This window comes from Zosterops lateralis (genome assembly GCF_965231275.1).
Source record: "Zosterops lateralis genome assembly, chromosome: 34".
NCBI classification, from domain to species: Eukaryota; Metazoa; Chordata; class Aves; order Passeriformes; family Zosteropidae; genus Zosterops; species Zosterops lateralis.
The window spans coordinates 1078246-1093585 of record NC_139794.1 but is presented as its reverse complement, the minus strand read 5'-3'; the positions used below and the strand labels follow the sequence as shown (position 1 = coordinate 1093585).

General features: G+C 59.8%; 2 protein-coding genes across 3 annotated transcripts in view; both read right to left on the bottom strand.

Annotated features, from left to right (window-relative positions):
- Window positions 1–1509: 1509 nt before the first annotated feature.
- LOC310921456 (vitelline membrane outer layer protein 1-like) lies at window positions 1510–3863 on the bottom strand (the record flags this gene model as incomplete). Its single annotated transcript, XM_083881586.1, has 3 exons — window positions 1510–2239; window positions 3223–3323; window positions 3627–3863. 3 exons carry the CDS (start codon window positions 3861–3863, stop codon window positions 1906–1908), a joined length of 672 nt encoding a protein of 223 aa, XP_083737712.1. The 3' UTR covers window positions 1510–1905.
- A 3154-nt stretch (window positions 3864–7017) lies between these two features.
- TAF6 (TATA-box binding protein associated factor 6) overlaps window positions 7018–15340 on the bottom strand; it is a 22263-nt gene continuing 13940 nt past the window's right edge. Inside the window, exons 9-15 of one of the 2 annotated variants that reach the window (XM_083881548.1) lie at window positions 14627–14782; window positions 13797–13823; window positions 13330–13404; window positions 12072–12197; window positions 10712–10885; window positions 9000–9218; window positions 7021–7740 (exon numbers count right to left, since the gene is read on the bottom strand). In XM_083881548.1, coding sequence (XP_083737674.1) covers window positions 7285–7740; window positions 9000–9218; window positions 10712–10885; window positions 12072–12197; window positions 13330–13404; window positions 13797–13823; window positions 14627–14782 — 1233 coding nt within the window. In that variant the 3' untranslated portion in view covers window positions 7021–7284. Of the gene's footprint in view, window positions 7741–8999; window positions 9219–10711; window positions 10886–12071; window positions 12198–13329; window positions 13405–13796; window positions 13824–14233; window positions 14783–15340 lie in introns of both variants that reach the window. The other variant, XM_083881547.1, reaches the window with a different exon arrangement.

Here is a 15340-nt window from a genome sequence, read left to right as displayed (position 1 = left end):
AAACCCCCTCAGGAATCCCAAACCCCTCCCGGGTGGTCCCCAAAACCCCTCTCCCCCCTCAAACCCCCTCGGCGTGGCCGCTAACCCCAACTTTCCCCTCACAAACCGCCCTGAGGGCGCCCTTTATGCAAACGAGGCGCGCGGTGCACTCTGGGAGCACTACGGGTCCCGATTTGGGGCTCGTTTATTCGCTACAAAAGCAGAATTTCGGGGCGGGAGTTGATGGAAGGGGTGAGGAAGGCGATGATGAAGCTGAGGGGGGTCTCGGTGAGGGTGCGGCGGTGTCGCCGTGACTTTAGGGGGGGAATTTCGGGCTGTCCCCGCCGCTCGGGGCCTGTCCCGGTATCGTCAGTGAGGTACATCCTGACCTGCCCCGCCCCCTGCGCGGGCAGCGCGTGATGAGCGCGGCGTCATGACGTCACTGATTACGTCACCCGCCCGGCGAGCGCGGGTTGGTTGCAACAAAGCCCGCGCCGCCCACAGACTCTGACTGCGCCTGCGCGGGGGGGAGACAGGCAGGATTGGCGGGAAAACCGCCAAGGGGAGGGGGGAGGAAATACACGTGACTTCCTTATTTGGGGAGGAGTCACGAGGGTGTGGGGTTTAAACACGTGACTGCGGCGGGGGAGTGGGTTTTACTGGTTTATACTGGTTTACACTGGTTTATACCGGCTAATAGTGATGTACAGTGACTGACACTGGTTTATACTGGTTTATACTGGTTTATAGTCATGTACAGTGATTGACACTGGTTTATACTGGTTTATACTGGTTTATACTGGTTTATAGTCATGTACAGTGATTGACACTGATTTTATACTGGTTAACACTGGTCTGTACTGGTTTATATTGGTTTATATTTGTTTTGTACTGGTTAACACTGGTCTGTACTGGTTTATATTGGTTTATATTTGTTTTGTACTGGTTAACACTGGTCTGTACTGGTTTATACTGGTTTACACTGGTTAATAGTGATATACAGTGATTGACACTGGTTTATACTGGTTTATGGTGATATAAAGTGATTGACACTCGTTTTTACTGGTTTATATTGGTTTCATACTGCTTTACACTGGTTTATACTGGTTAACACTGGTTTATACTGGTTTATACTGGTTTATACTGGTTAACACTGGTTTATACTGGTTAACGCTGGTTTATACTGGTTTATACTGGTTAACACTGGTTTACACTGGTTTATACTGGTTTATGGTGATGTACAGTGATTGACACTGGTTTATACTGGTTAACACTGGTTTATACTGGTTTATACTGATTTATACTGGTTGACACTGGTTTATACTGGTTTACACTGGTTTATACTGGTTTACACTGGTTTATGGTGATGTACAGTGATTGACACTGGTTTATACTGGTTAACACTGGTCTGTACTGGGTTATACTGGTCTATACTGCTTTTATGCTGGTTTATACTGGTTTAGACTGGTTTATAGTGATACACGGTGACTTATGCTAGTTTACACTGGTTTACACTGGTCTATACTGGTTTACACTGGTTTATAGTGATATCCAGTGACACTGATTTATACTGGTTAACACTGGTCTCTACTGGTTTATACTGGTCTTCACTGGTTTACAGTGGTTTACGCTGGTTCACACTTGTTTACACTCGTTTTCACTGGTTTATACGGGTTCACACTGGTTTGTACTGCCTTATAGTGGTTTACAGCCATTTACACTGGTTTATTCTGGTTTACACTGGTTTATACTGGTTTACACTGGTCTCAGGGGGGTCTCAGGGTGTCCAAGGGGTCTCAGGGGGGTCTCGGTGGTCAAGAGGGTCTCAGGGTGTCCCTGGGGGTCTCAGGATGTCCAGGGAGGTCTCAGGGGGTCCTGGGGGGTCTCAGGGTGGTCTCAGGGTGTCCTGGGGGTCTCAGGGGGGTCTCAGGGGGTCCCAGGCTGTCCCCAGCCGTACCCCCCGTGGGGGCAGCAGTACAGCCTGAGGTCGGTGAGGCCGCTGGTGTCGAAGAAGTTGTGGAGGTCCACGCGGGTGCGGATCCCACAGACCCGGCAGGAGGAGCCGCAGCTCCTGCTCCAGGGCCCCCACTCCCCCCAGGGGAGCCCCTTGCCCTGCAGGATCAAGCCCCCCGCGCACGTGGCCTCCATGTCGGTGGCGGCGGTGTCGTCCCTGATTCCCACCGAGGGCTCCACGCGCAGCCGGAAGGACGTGAGGAACTCCCCTTGGGGACAGAGGACGGGAGACTCCCAGGAGCCGTAACTGCGGGGACACGGCGGGACAGAGGCCAGCGGTGGGTCACGGTGGCCGTGGGTGGGTGACAATGGCCATGGGTGGGTGACAATGGCCATTAATTGGTCACAGTGGCCATGGTTGGGTTGTGGTGGCCACGGTTGGGTTGTGGTGACCATCACTTGGTCATGGTGGCCGTGGTTGGGTGACAGTGGCCGTGGCTGGGTGACAATGGTCATGGTTGGGTGACAATGGCCGTGAGTGGGTGACAGTGGCCGTGGTTGGGTGACAATGGCCGTGGGTGGGTGACAGTGGCCGTGGGTGGGTGACAGTGGCCGTGGGTTGGTCACAGTGACCATCGCTGGCCCTTGGTGGCCATTCAGGGTCACAGTGGGGGCGGGGTCACCACGCCTGGGGCACTCCTGGCCACCAACGCCAGCCCAGGGCCACCAGAGACCGGGACCCCCATGGCCACCACCCCCAGCCCAGAGTGTCCCCAGGGGCCACCACCCCCAGCCCAGAGTGTCCCCAAGGGCCACCACCCCCTGCCCAGAGTGTTCCCAAGGGCCACCAAAGACCGGGACCCCCATGGCCACCACCCCCAGCCCACGTTGTCCCCAGGAGCCAGCCCAGAGTGTCCCCAGGGGCCACCAGAGACCGGGACCCCCATGGCCACCACCCCCAGCCCCAGCCCAGAGTGCCCCCAAGGGCCACCACCCCCAGCCCTGCCCAGTGTCCCCAAGGGCCACCACCCCCAGCCCACAGTATCCCCAGGGGCCACCCCAGCCCCAGCCCACGTTGTCCCCAAGGGCCACTCCGGAGTGTCCCCAAGGGCCACCACCCCCAGCCCCACCCAGAGTGTCCCCAAGGGCCACCTCTGAGTGTCCCCAAGGGCCACCACCCCCAGCCCAGAGTGTCCCCAAGGGCCACCACCCCAGCCCAGAGCGTCCCCAGGGGCCACCACCCCCAGCCCCGCCCAGGGTGTCCCCAAGGCCCGGGCGGGTGTCACTCACAGCCCCACGCTGGAGGTGACGGTGTCCGTGCTGTTGTCACAGATCAGCTGGACCCCGTTCAGCCCCGTGTCGTCCCTAAAGAGCCCCTGGTAGGGCTGGACCTGCAGGGCCCCGAAAACGTCACCTCTGTGTCCCCAAACGTCACCTCTGTGTCCCCAGAGTGTCACCCTGTCACCCCCAGGTACATCCCTGTCCCCATGTCCCCCTGAGTGTCCCCCCATATCCCTGTCCCCATGTCCCCCAGACCCCCCCCATGTCCCCATATCCCTGTCCCCATGTCCCCCAGACCCCCCCCATGTCCCCGTGTCCCTGTCCCCTCCTGTCCCCCCGTATCCCCCCATATCCCTCCATGTCCCTGTCCCCCTGTCCCCCTGTCCCCGTGTCCCCGTGTCCCCGTGTCCCACCTTGAGCCGGAATCCGCTGGCGAAGGTCCCCGGGGGGCAGAACTGGGGGAACCCCCACTGTCCCCAGGGCTCCCCGTTTGTCACCGTCACCGCCCCGAGCTCCGGGGGCTCCCCCCGGGCCAGCGCCGCCCTGTCCCCCCTGCTCACGCGACACAGCTGTCGCTTCGAGGCCACCGAGGGCCCCGCCAGGGCCACCAGGGCCACCAGGGCCACCCAAGGGCGCGGGGACAGAGCCATGGCCGGACCCCCCACCCACCCCGGGGTCAGCGCGGGGCTTATAAACCCCCGGACTGGGAGGGGACTGGGAGGGGACTGGGGGGGGATTGGGGGGAGATTGGGGGACACTGGGAGGGACTGGGAGGGACTGGGAAGGGATTGGGGGGGCACTGGAGGCACTGGGAGGGACTGGGAGGGGATTGGGGGGCACTGGGGACACTGGGAGGGGATTGGGAAGGGGTTGGGGGGGCACTGGGGGCACTGGGAGGGACTGGAGGGGGACTGGAAGTGAACTGGGAGGGGACTGGAAGATGTTGGGAAGGGTTTTGGAGGGACTGGGAGACACTGGGAGGGACTGGGAGGGGACTGAGAGGGGAACTGGGATGAACTGGGAGATGCTGGGAGGGGACTGGGGGGACACTGGGGAGAACTGGGAGGGACTGGGAGTTGAACTGGGGGACACTGGGAGGGGACTGACGGCAACTGGGAGGGGACTGACGGGAACTGGGATCAACTGGGAGATGTTGGGAGGGGACTGGGGGACACTGGGGAGAACTGGGATGGACTGGGAGGGGCCTGAGAGGGGAGTGATGGAAACCGGGATGGGACTGAGGCCACTGGGAGGGACTGAGAGACACTGGGAGGGAACTGGGAGCACTGGGAGGGAACTGGGAGACACTGGGAGGGAACTGGGAGACGCTGGGAGGGAACTGGGAGCACTGGGACAGCCACCTGTGGGGAGGTGACACGTGTGTCCCCCACCACCCGTGGGGGGAATGACCTTGGGGACATCCTGGGAGGAGGAGGAGGTGGATTTTGGGGAGTTTTGGGCTGATTTTGGGGTTTATTTTGGGGTTGTTTTCCTGGAAATGATCCCCAAATGTCCCAAAGCCACCAGGAACTGTCACCAGCAGTGTCACCAGGGGTTGTCACCATCAGTGTCACCATGAGCTGCCACCAGCAGTGTCCTGACCCAGGCACTGTCACCAAAATCACGGGAAACACAAAAAAAACCACTCCAAAAACTCTAAAAACGTTTTTAATTGTCACTTTTAGCAACAAGTGTCACTCTCAGTCACCCCTTCCCAGTTCCCCCAGTGCTCCCAGTGTCCCCACTGGTGTCACCCCCGTGTACACTCTGGAGCTGTGGTTGAGGTGCTGGTGGCTGTGGCGTGTCCCCAGTGTCCCCAATGTCCCCAGCAGTGTCCCCAGTGTCCCCGTGGCGGTCCCCGCCCACGGCCAGCACCTGGCCCGTCTGGGGAGACTGGGGACATTGGGGGCAGTGGGGACATTGGGGACACTGGGGACAGTGGGGGCACCAGGAACATTGGGGTCACCAGGGGGACCGGGGACACTGGGGACATTGGGGTCACCAGAATCACTGCTGGCACTGGGGACACCAGAGTCATTGGTTAAACTGGGGACACTGGTGGCACTGGGGACACCAGGGGCACTGGGGACAGCAGAATCACTGGTCACACTGGGGACACCATAGTCCTTGGGGACACTGGTGGCACTGGGGACACTGGCACTGCTGGTGGTACTGGTCATACTGGTGACACTGGTGGCATTGGAGTCCTCGGTGATACTGGTCACACTGGTGGCACTGGGGACACTGGTCACACTGGTGGCACTGGTGGCACTGGCAGCGCTGCACTTACTGGTCAGACTGGTCACACTGGTGTCCTTGGTGTCCCAGGTCATGCTGGTGGCACGGGTGGCACTGGTGTCACTGGTGTCCTTGGTGTCACTGGTGTCACTGGTGTCACTGGTGTTCCTGGTCCCAGCCCCGGCCCAGGGCGTCGCTGTGACGTAATCGGTGACGTCATCGGTGACGTCATCGACGGTGATGTAATCGATGGGGCGGCGTCACCTGTGGGACCCCCAGAGCCCCAGTGAGAACCAGTATGAACCAGTACAGACCAGTGACAGCCCAGTGACCCCCCACTGACCTCTCAATGCTCCCAGTGACCTCCCAGTGCTCCCAGTGACGCCAGTAACATCCCAGTAACGCCCAAAAACCTCCCAGTGACCTCCCAGAGCTCCCAGTGACCCCTCCCAGTAACAGCCCAGTGACCTCCCAGCGACCCCCAGTCCCTCCCAATTCCTTCCCAATCCCCTCCCAGTCCCTCCCAGTCCCTCCCAGTCCCCCCCAATCCCCTCCCAGTCCATCCCAGTCCCTCCCAGTTCCCTCCCAATCTTTTTTATATGGAGCGGAGTCACGTGGGTGTGATGTCTGGACACGTGACTGCGGCAGTGGAGTGGGTTATACTGGTTTATACTGGTTTATATTGGTTTATACTGGTTTATACTGATATAGACTGGTTCATACTGGTTAACACTTGTCTGCACTGGTTTATGTTGGTTTACACTGGTTTTATACTGGTTAACACTGGTCTGTACTGGTTTATACTGGTTTATAGTGATACACAGTGTTTTCCACTGGTTTATACTGGTTAACACTGGTCTGTACTGGTTTACACTGGTTTATACTGGTTTATGGTGGTATACAGTGACTTACATTGGTTTATACTGGTTTACACTGGTTTATATTGGTTTATACTGGTTTATACTGGTTTATACTGGTTTACACTGGTTTATACTGGTTTACACTGGTTTATACTGGTTTACACTGGTTTAGAGTGATATATAGTGATATAGACTGGTTTATACTGGTTAATACTGGTCTGTACTGGTTTACACTGGTCTGCACTGGTTTACACTGGTTTATACTGGTTTACAGTGATATACAGTGACTTACACTGGTTTATACTGGGAGCACTGGGGACCCCCCCAATGACACCCCCCCCCCCCACTGTCCCCACAGGTGACACAGAACTGGGACAAACTGGGATGAACTGGGAGTTTATTGAGTTCCACCCAGCTCCGGGCTGGGGACCCCAGGGGACACTTTGGGGACACTTTGGGGACACTTTGGGGACATCCAGCCCCATGTCCCCAACCAGGGGGTCACTGGCCAGACTGGGGGACACTCTGGGGACACTGTGGTCACCTCCTGTCCCCATGGGGGGATTCTGGGACACTCAAGGGACACTTTGGGGACACTGTGGTCACCCCCTGTCCCCATGGGGGGATCCCAGGACACTTTGGGGACACTCTGGGGACACTGTGGTCACCCCCTGTCCCCATGGGGGGATCCCAGGACACTTTGGGGACACTCTGGGGACACTCAGGTCACCCCCTGTCCCCATGGGGGGATTCTGGGACACTCTGGGGACACCCTGGGGATACTTTGGGGACACTCTGGTGACCCTTTGAGGACATTCTGGTGACCTTTTGGGGACCCTGGTGACCCTTTGGGGACACTCTAGTGATCCTGATGACCCTTTGGGGACACCCTGGGGACATTCTTGTAACCCTTTGGGGACACTCCGGTGACACTTTGGTGACCCCCCGGTGTCACTCCGGTGTCCCCGTGGTGTCACTGTCCCCCTGTCCCCTCCTGTGTCCCCGCCCCGTTGGCTTTCCCGAAGGTGACAGCGCCGGTGGCCGCGGCCGGTGGCTGTGGTGGCCCTTGGGGACTGTCCCCAGCGTCCCCTTTGGGCGTGGTCGCGGCCACCGGGGACCCGCTGGTGGCACTTGGGGACATCTGCGGGGCGGGGCCGGGCGGGGTGGCCCCGGGGGGGGTGGTGGCGGTGGCAGTGGTGGTGGCAGTGCCACCTTTGTTGTCACCGGCGGGGGGGAGGGACACCACGATGTATTTCTGCACCGTGCCGGTGACACCGGTGACACCGGCGGTGGCCGCGCTGGTGGCGGCGCTGGTGGCGTTGGGGACAGCGGGGGCCGACACCAGTTTGACCAGTGGCTGCACGCTGGGGACAGTGGTGGTGACAGGGGAGGTGGCCGTGGGGGCGGGGGACGTGCTCAGCGTGATCACCTGGGGACAAAGGGGGACAAAAGGGGACAATGAGGTAGGGGGCTGTTGTCACCTCCTCCGCAGTGTCCCCCCAGTGTCCCCATGGTGTCCCTGTGCCCCACCGTTGTCCCCCAAGTCTGTCTCCTTTGTCCCTCCCTTGTCACCCACGTCCCCCAGTGTCCCCTTCCCTGCCACCCCCCCTGCGATGTCCCATCATTGTCCCCAATGTCCCCCGACCCCATGACCACAGTGTCCCCTCAATGTCCCCAATGTCCCCATTATCCCCAATGTCCCCAATACCCTCAATCTCGCCACTGTCCCCAATGCCCCCACTGTCCTCTCAGTGTCCCCATGTCCCCACTGTCCCCAATCCCCCTGCTGTCCCCACATTGTCCCCAATGTCCCCTTGATGTCCCCACATCCCCAATGTCCCCACCGTCCCCAATCCTCCCACTGTCCCCAATCCTCTGCTCCCCTCCAGTGTCCCCATGTCCCCCCAGTGTCCCCACGGTGTCCCCTCAATGTCCCCATGTCCCCCAATGTCCCCCCAGTGTCTCCATTGTCCCCGCAGTGTCCCCAATCCCCCCGATGTCCCCCCAGTGTCCCCATGTCCCGCAATGTCCCCTCAGTGTCCCCCCAGTGCCCTCATGTCCCCCAGTGTCTCCATTGTCCCTGCAGTGTCCCCATGTCCCGCCATGTGCCCTCAATGTCCCCATGTCCCCGTGTCCCCACAGTGTCCCCATGTCCCCAATCCCCGCACTGTCCCCCACTGTCCCCATATCTCCCCATGTCCCCCAATGTCCCTGTGTCCCCACAGTGTCCCCATGTCCCCAATCCTTCCACTGTCCCCCCAGTGTCCTGCTGTCCCTGCAGTGTCCCCGCAGTGTCCCCAATCCCCCACAATGTCCCTCCATATCCCCTCAGTGTCCCCATGTCCCCCCAGTGTCCCCCAATGTCCCCCACTGTCCCCATGTCTCCCACTGTCCCCAATCCCCCTGCTGTCCCCAATCCCCCCCATGTCCCCTCAGTGTCCCCGCTGTCCCCTTGATGTCCCCACATCCTCAATGTCCCCAATTACCCCAATGTCCCCATTATCCTCAATGTCCCCACTGTCCCCCCAGTGTCCCCTTGTCCCCGCAGTGTCCCCAATCCCCCCAGTGTCCCCAATCCCCCCGGTGTCCCCAATCCCTCCAGTGTCCCCATGTCCCCCCATGTCCCCCCATGTCCCCCCATGTCCCCGGTGTCCCCATGTCCCCACTGTCCCCTCGGTGTCCCCATACCTGCTGGCTGGCGCTGCTGGCCGAGGACATGACGATGAACTTGGGGGGGGGCGGGGAGGGCTGTGTGGGGGTCCCGGGGCGGCCCGAGGCCAGCGTGGGGACAGGGACGGGGACAGGGACGGGCAGGGCGATGGCGCTGGGGACCTTGATGATGCTGGGGGGGCGCGGGGGGGCCCCCGGGGCCTGCGGGGCCTGAGACAGCGTCAGCGTCGGGCGCGGCTGCGGGGACAACGGGGACACAGTTAGGGACATTGGGGACACTGGGGACATCAATGGGGACATTGGGGACAGACACAGGGACAGCGTCAGCCGGGGCTGCGGGGACAACGGGGACAGTTAGGGACATCACTGGAGACACTGGGGACAGTTAGCGACATTGGGGACGTTGGGGACAGACACAGGGACAGCATTGGCCGGGGCTGCGGGGACAATGGGGACAGTTAGGGACAAAGTTGGGGGCACTGGGGACAGTGTAAGGGACAGCGTCAGTGTCGGGCGCGGCTGCGGGGACAATGGGGACAGTTAGGGACATCATTGGGGACATTGGGGACAGACACGGGGACAGAGGGACATGGGGACAGCGTCAGCGTCGGGCGGGGCTGCGGGGACAACGGGGACAGTTAGGGACATCACTGGGGACACTGGGAACAGTTAGGGACATGGGGACACACAGACACAGGGACAGGGACAGGGACAAGGACAGAGACAGCCTTGGCCGGGGCTGCGGGGACAATGGGGACAGTTAGGGACAGTTAGGGACAGTTAGGGACATCACTGGGGACATTGGGGACAGTTAGGGACATCACTGGGGACACAGAGACACAGGGACAGGGACAGCATCAGCATCGGCCGGGGCTGCAGGGACAATGGGGACAGTTAGGGACATCACTGAGGACATTGGGGACAATGGGGACAGACACAGGGACAGTGTCAGCATTGGGTGGGGCTGCGGGGACAACGATGACAGTTAGGGACATCATTAGGAACACTGGGGACATTGGAGACAGTGGGGACAGGGTTAGGGACATTGGAGGACATGGGGACAGTGGTCATAGGGAGGGCAGGGGAACATTGGGGGACACAGGGACACACAGGGACATTGGGGGACACACTGGGGATGCCAGGACTCTGCAGGGTGGCCACATGTCCCCAGCATCCCCCTCATGTCCCCAACTGTCCCCAGGGCCACCCTGACCCAGTGGCCCCAGGAGGCCACCACCGCCCACCCCTGGTGTCCCCAAGGTCCCACCCCCAACCCCCTCCATGTCCCCAAGTGTCCCCAAGCTCACCTGGCTCTTCTTGGCCATCACTGTCACCTGCTGGGCCTGCAGGGCCACCTGTGTCCCTTGTGTCCCCTCAGTGCCAGTGTCCCCAACCCCGCCAATGTCCCCAATCCCCCCCGATGTCCCCATTGTCCCCCAATGTCACCTGTGTGATGGTGACAGTGGTCCTGTTGACCTGCTGGGCCTGCAGGGTGGCCTGTGACCCCTGTGACCCCCATGTCCCCAATGTCCCCAATGTCCCCAAACCCCCAATGTCCCCAAATGTCACCTGTGTGATGGTGAGGGTGGTCCTGTTGACCTGCTGGGCCTGCAGGATGGCCTGTGACCCCCATGTCCCCAATGTCCCCAGTCCTCCCACACTCCCCAATTCCCCCCAGTCCCCCTGATGTCCCCAATGTCCCCAATCCCCCCGATGTCCCCAAATGTCACCTGTGTGATGGTGAGGGTGGTCCTGTTGACCTGCTGGGCCTGCAGAGCCGCCTGTGCTCGCGCCTTCACCACGTGTGAGCAGAGGAGCCCCCCCAGGTACCCGAAATCCCCCCGGTAACACTCGGGGCTGTCGGGGGGCGGCCGCGCCTTGGCCAGCACCGGGGCACAGTGCTTCTGTGGGGACAATAGAGTGACATTGGGGACACTGGGGACATCATCAGAGACATGGGGACACTGGGGTATCCCAGCACCGGGGCACAGTGCTTCTGTGGGGACAGAAAAGGGACATTGGGGACATCAGAGTGACACTGGGGACATCACTGACACTGGGATATCTCAGCACCGGGGCACAGTGCTTCTGTGGGGACAATAGAGTGACATTGGGGACACTGGGGACATCATCAGTGACATCAGAGTGACACTGGGGTATCCCAGCACCGGGGCACAGTGCTTCTGTGGGGACAGAGGGGACATTGGGGACATTGGGGACATCAGAGTGACACTGGGGTATCCCAGCACCGGGGCACAGTGCTTCTGTGGGGACAGAGGGGACATTGGGGACATTGGGGACATCAGAGTGACACTGGGGTATCCCAGCACCGGGGCACAGTGCTTCTGTGGGGACAGAGGGGACATTAGAGTGACATTGGGGACATTGGGGACATCACAGTGACACTGGGGTATCCCAGCACCGGGGCACAGTGCTGCTGTGGGGACACAAAGGGACATTGGGGACACTGGGGACATCATTGGGAACAGCCCCAGCACTGGGGTACACTGTTTCTGTGGGGACATAACAGGGACACTGGGGACACAGCATATATCCCCAGGCTGTCCCCAGTGTCCCCAGGCTGTCCCCAGTGTCCCCAGGCTGTCCCCAGTGTCCCCATGTCCCCAGGCTGTTCCCAGGCTGTCCCCAGTGTCCCCATGTCCCCAGGCTGTCCCCAGGCTGTCCCCAGGCTGTCCCCAGTGTCCCCAGGCTGTCCCCAGGCTGTCCCCATGTCCCCAGGCTCACCAGCAGCAGGCTCTGCCTGTGGCTGTCCCCAATGTCCCCATGTCCCCAGTGTCCCCAGGCTGTCCCCAGGCTGTCCCCAGTGTCCCCGTGTCCCCAGGCTCACCAGCAGCAGGCTCTGGACGTGGTCGGCCCCGATGTCCCCAATGTCCCTGCTATCCCTAATGTCCCTGCTGTCCCCCATGTCCCCAGGCTGTCCCCATGTCCCCAGGCTGTCCCCATGTCCCCGGGCTGTCCCCAGGCTGTCCCCCATGTCCCCAGGCTGTCCCCGTGTCCCCAGGGTGTCCCCCATGCCCCCACGCTGTCCCCAGGCTGTCCCCAATGTCCCCAAGGTGTCCCCAGGCTCACCAGCAGCAGGCTCTGGACGTGGTCGGCCCCGATGCGGTCGATGGTGCTCACCACGGGCCCTTCCAGAATGTTCCGCACGCGCTCGCCCTCGGCCGGGAGCCGCGGCAGGATCAGGGTCTTGATCACCTGGGGACACAGAGGGGACATGGGGACATCGGGGGGACAGCGAGGGGACATGGGGACATTGAGGGGACATTGAGGGGATTGGGGACAGTGGGACATTGGGGACATCGATGGGATTGGGGACATTGGGGACACTGGGGACATCGAGGGGACATCGAGGGGATTGGGGACAGTGGGGACAGCAGGGACAGAGGGGACATTGAGGGGATTGGGAGGATTGGGGACATTGAGGGGACTGGGGACATGGGGACATTGGGGGGTTGGGGACATCATTGGGGACATTTCATGGTATTGGGGACATTTGGGGAGATTGGGGACACTGGGGACATTTTGGGGCACTGGGGACATTCTGGGGATATTTGGGGACATTGAGGGGATTGGGGACATTGGGGACAGCGTTAGGGACATGGGGACAGTGGGGACATTGGGACAGCATCAGGGACATTGAGGGGACTGGGGACATGGGGACATGGGGACATTGAGGGGACATTTGTGGACATTGGGGATGTTTGGGATGTTGGGGACATTGGGGGGATTTTGGGGGACATAACACAGGTGACATTGGTGACAGGAGGGACTGGGTGTCACAGGGAGTGACAGGTGCTGCTGGGGGTGACACGGGGTCCCCAGGGTGTCACTGGGGGTGGCAGGGTGACACAGATGTCCCCAGGTGTCCCCAGGTGTCCCCAGGTGTGTCCCCAGGTGTGTCCCCAGGTGTGTCCCAGGTGTCCCAGGTGTCCCAGGTGTCCCCCCAGGTGTCCCCAGCTGTCCCAAGGTGTCCCCAGGTGTGTCCCCAGGTGTCCCAGGTGTCCCCAGGTGTGTCCCCAGGTGTCCCCAGGTGTGTCCCAGGTGTGTCCCCAGGTGTCCCAGGTGTCCCCAGGTGTGTCCCAGGTGTCCCAGGAGGTGACCCAGCTGTTCCCAGGTGTCCAAGGGGTGTCCCCAGCTGTCCCCAGGTGTCGCCAGTGTCCCCAGGTGTGTCCCAGGTGTGCCCAGGTGTCCCAGGGGGTGTCCCAGGTGTCCCCAGGGTATCCCAGGTGTCGCCAGTGTCCCCAGGTGTCCCAGGTGTCCCCAGGTGTGTCCCCAGGTGTGTCCCCAGGTGTCCCCAGGTGTCCCCAGGTGTCCCCAGGTCACTCACGTCGTGGCCCAGCTCGGCCAGCCCCGCGATGGAGCCGTAACGCGTCGTCCAGGGCGTCTTGTCATCCACCCAGCTCTGGGGACAGACCCCAAAACACACAGTTCTGACCCCAAATCCCAAATCCCTGACCCCAAACCCCAAACTAACCAATCCTGGCCCCAAATCCCAAAATCCCAAACCCCAAATCCCAAATTCCTGACCCCAAACTAACCAATACTGGTCCCAAACCCCAAAATCCTGTTCTCAAACCCCAAATTAGCCAATCCTGGCCCCAAACCCCAAATTCCTGACCCCAAACCCCAAATTATCCAATCTCGACCCCAAATCCCAAATTACCCAGTCCTGGCTGCAAATCCCAAATTCCTGACCCCAAATCCTAAATTCCTGACCCCACACCCCAAATCCCATTCCCTGACCCCAAATCCCCATTTTTTACCCCAAATCCCCATTTTTTCCCCCAGTCTGACCTTGGTGAAGGTCTTGGTGATGCGGGACTGGATGTTTTTGTTGGTGGTGCTGAAATTCTTGCACACCTGACCCCAAATCCCCGTTTTTTTTCCCCAAATCCCCATTTCTAACCCCAAATCCTATTCCTGACCCCAAATCCCTATCCCTGACCCCAAATCCCATTCCCAATCCCATTCCTGACCCCAAATCCCCATCCCTGACCCCAAATCCCTGTTTTTTCCCCCAAATCCCTGTTTTTTCCCCCAAATCCCTGTTTTTTTCCCCCAAATCCCCGTTTTTTTCCCCCAAATCCCCATTTTTTCCCCCAAATCCCTGTTTTTTCCCGCAAATCCCTGGTTTTTTCCCCCAAATCCCCGTTTTTTCCCCCAAATCCCCGTTTTTTTCCCCCAAATCCCCGTTTTTTCCCCCAAATCCCCATTTTCTCCCCCATTCTGACCTTGGTGAAGGTCTTGGTGATGCGGGACTGGATGTTGTTGGTGGTGGTGCTGAAGTTCTTGCACACCTGACCCCAAATCCCCGTTTTTTCCCCCAAATCCCCATTTTTTCCCCCAGTCTGACCTTGGTGAAGGTCTTGGTGATGCGGGACTGGATGTTGTTGGTGGTGGTGCTGAAGTTCTTGCACACCTGACCCCAAATCCCCGTTTTTTCCCCCAAATCCCCATTTTTTCCCCCAGTCTGACCTTGGTGAAGGTCTTGGTGATGCGGGACTGGATGTTGTTGGTGGTGGTGCTGAAGTTCTTGCACACCTGACCCCAAATCCCCGTTTTTTCCCCCAAATCCCCATTTTTTCCCCCAGTCTGACCTTGGTGAAGGTCTTGGTGATGCGGGACTGGATGTTGTTGGTGGTGGTGCTGAAGTTCTTGCACACCTGGGCCACCAGGCGGGCGGCGAAGTCGCGCAGGGCCCAGTGGTTGTCAACATCTGGCCGCAGGCACAGCTGGCGGCTGACGATGCACGTCATCACTGCCGGGATCAGCTCGTGCAGCTGGGGACACAGGGGACACTTGGGGACAGGCTTGGGACAGGTTTGGGACACTTGGGGACACTTTGGGACACTCAGGGACAGTTATGGAACAGGTTTGGATACTTGGGGACACATTTGGGACACTTGGGAACACGTTTGGGACACTTAAGGACATTTGGGGACACATTTGGGACACTTGGGGACATTTTGGGACACTTGGAGACATGTTTGGGACAGTTGGGGACAGGTTTGAGACACTCAGGGACACATTTGGGGACAGTTTGGGACAGGTTTGGGACACTTGGGGACACTTGGGGACACATTTGGGACAGTTTGGGATACTCAGGGACACATTTGGGACACTTGGGGACAGGTTTGGGACACCTGGGGACACTTGGGAACAGGTTTGGGACACTTTGGGACAGGTTTGGGACACTTGGGGACAAGTTTGGGACAATCAGGGACACATTTGGGGACACTTGGGGACAGGTTTGGGACACCTGGGGACAGGTTTGGGACACTTGGAGACAGTTTTGGCACAACTGGGGACATTTGGGGACATTTTGGGACACTCAGAGA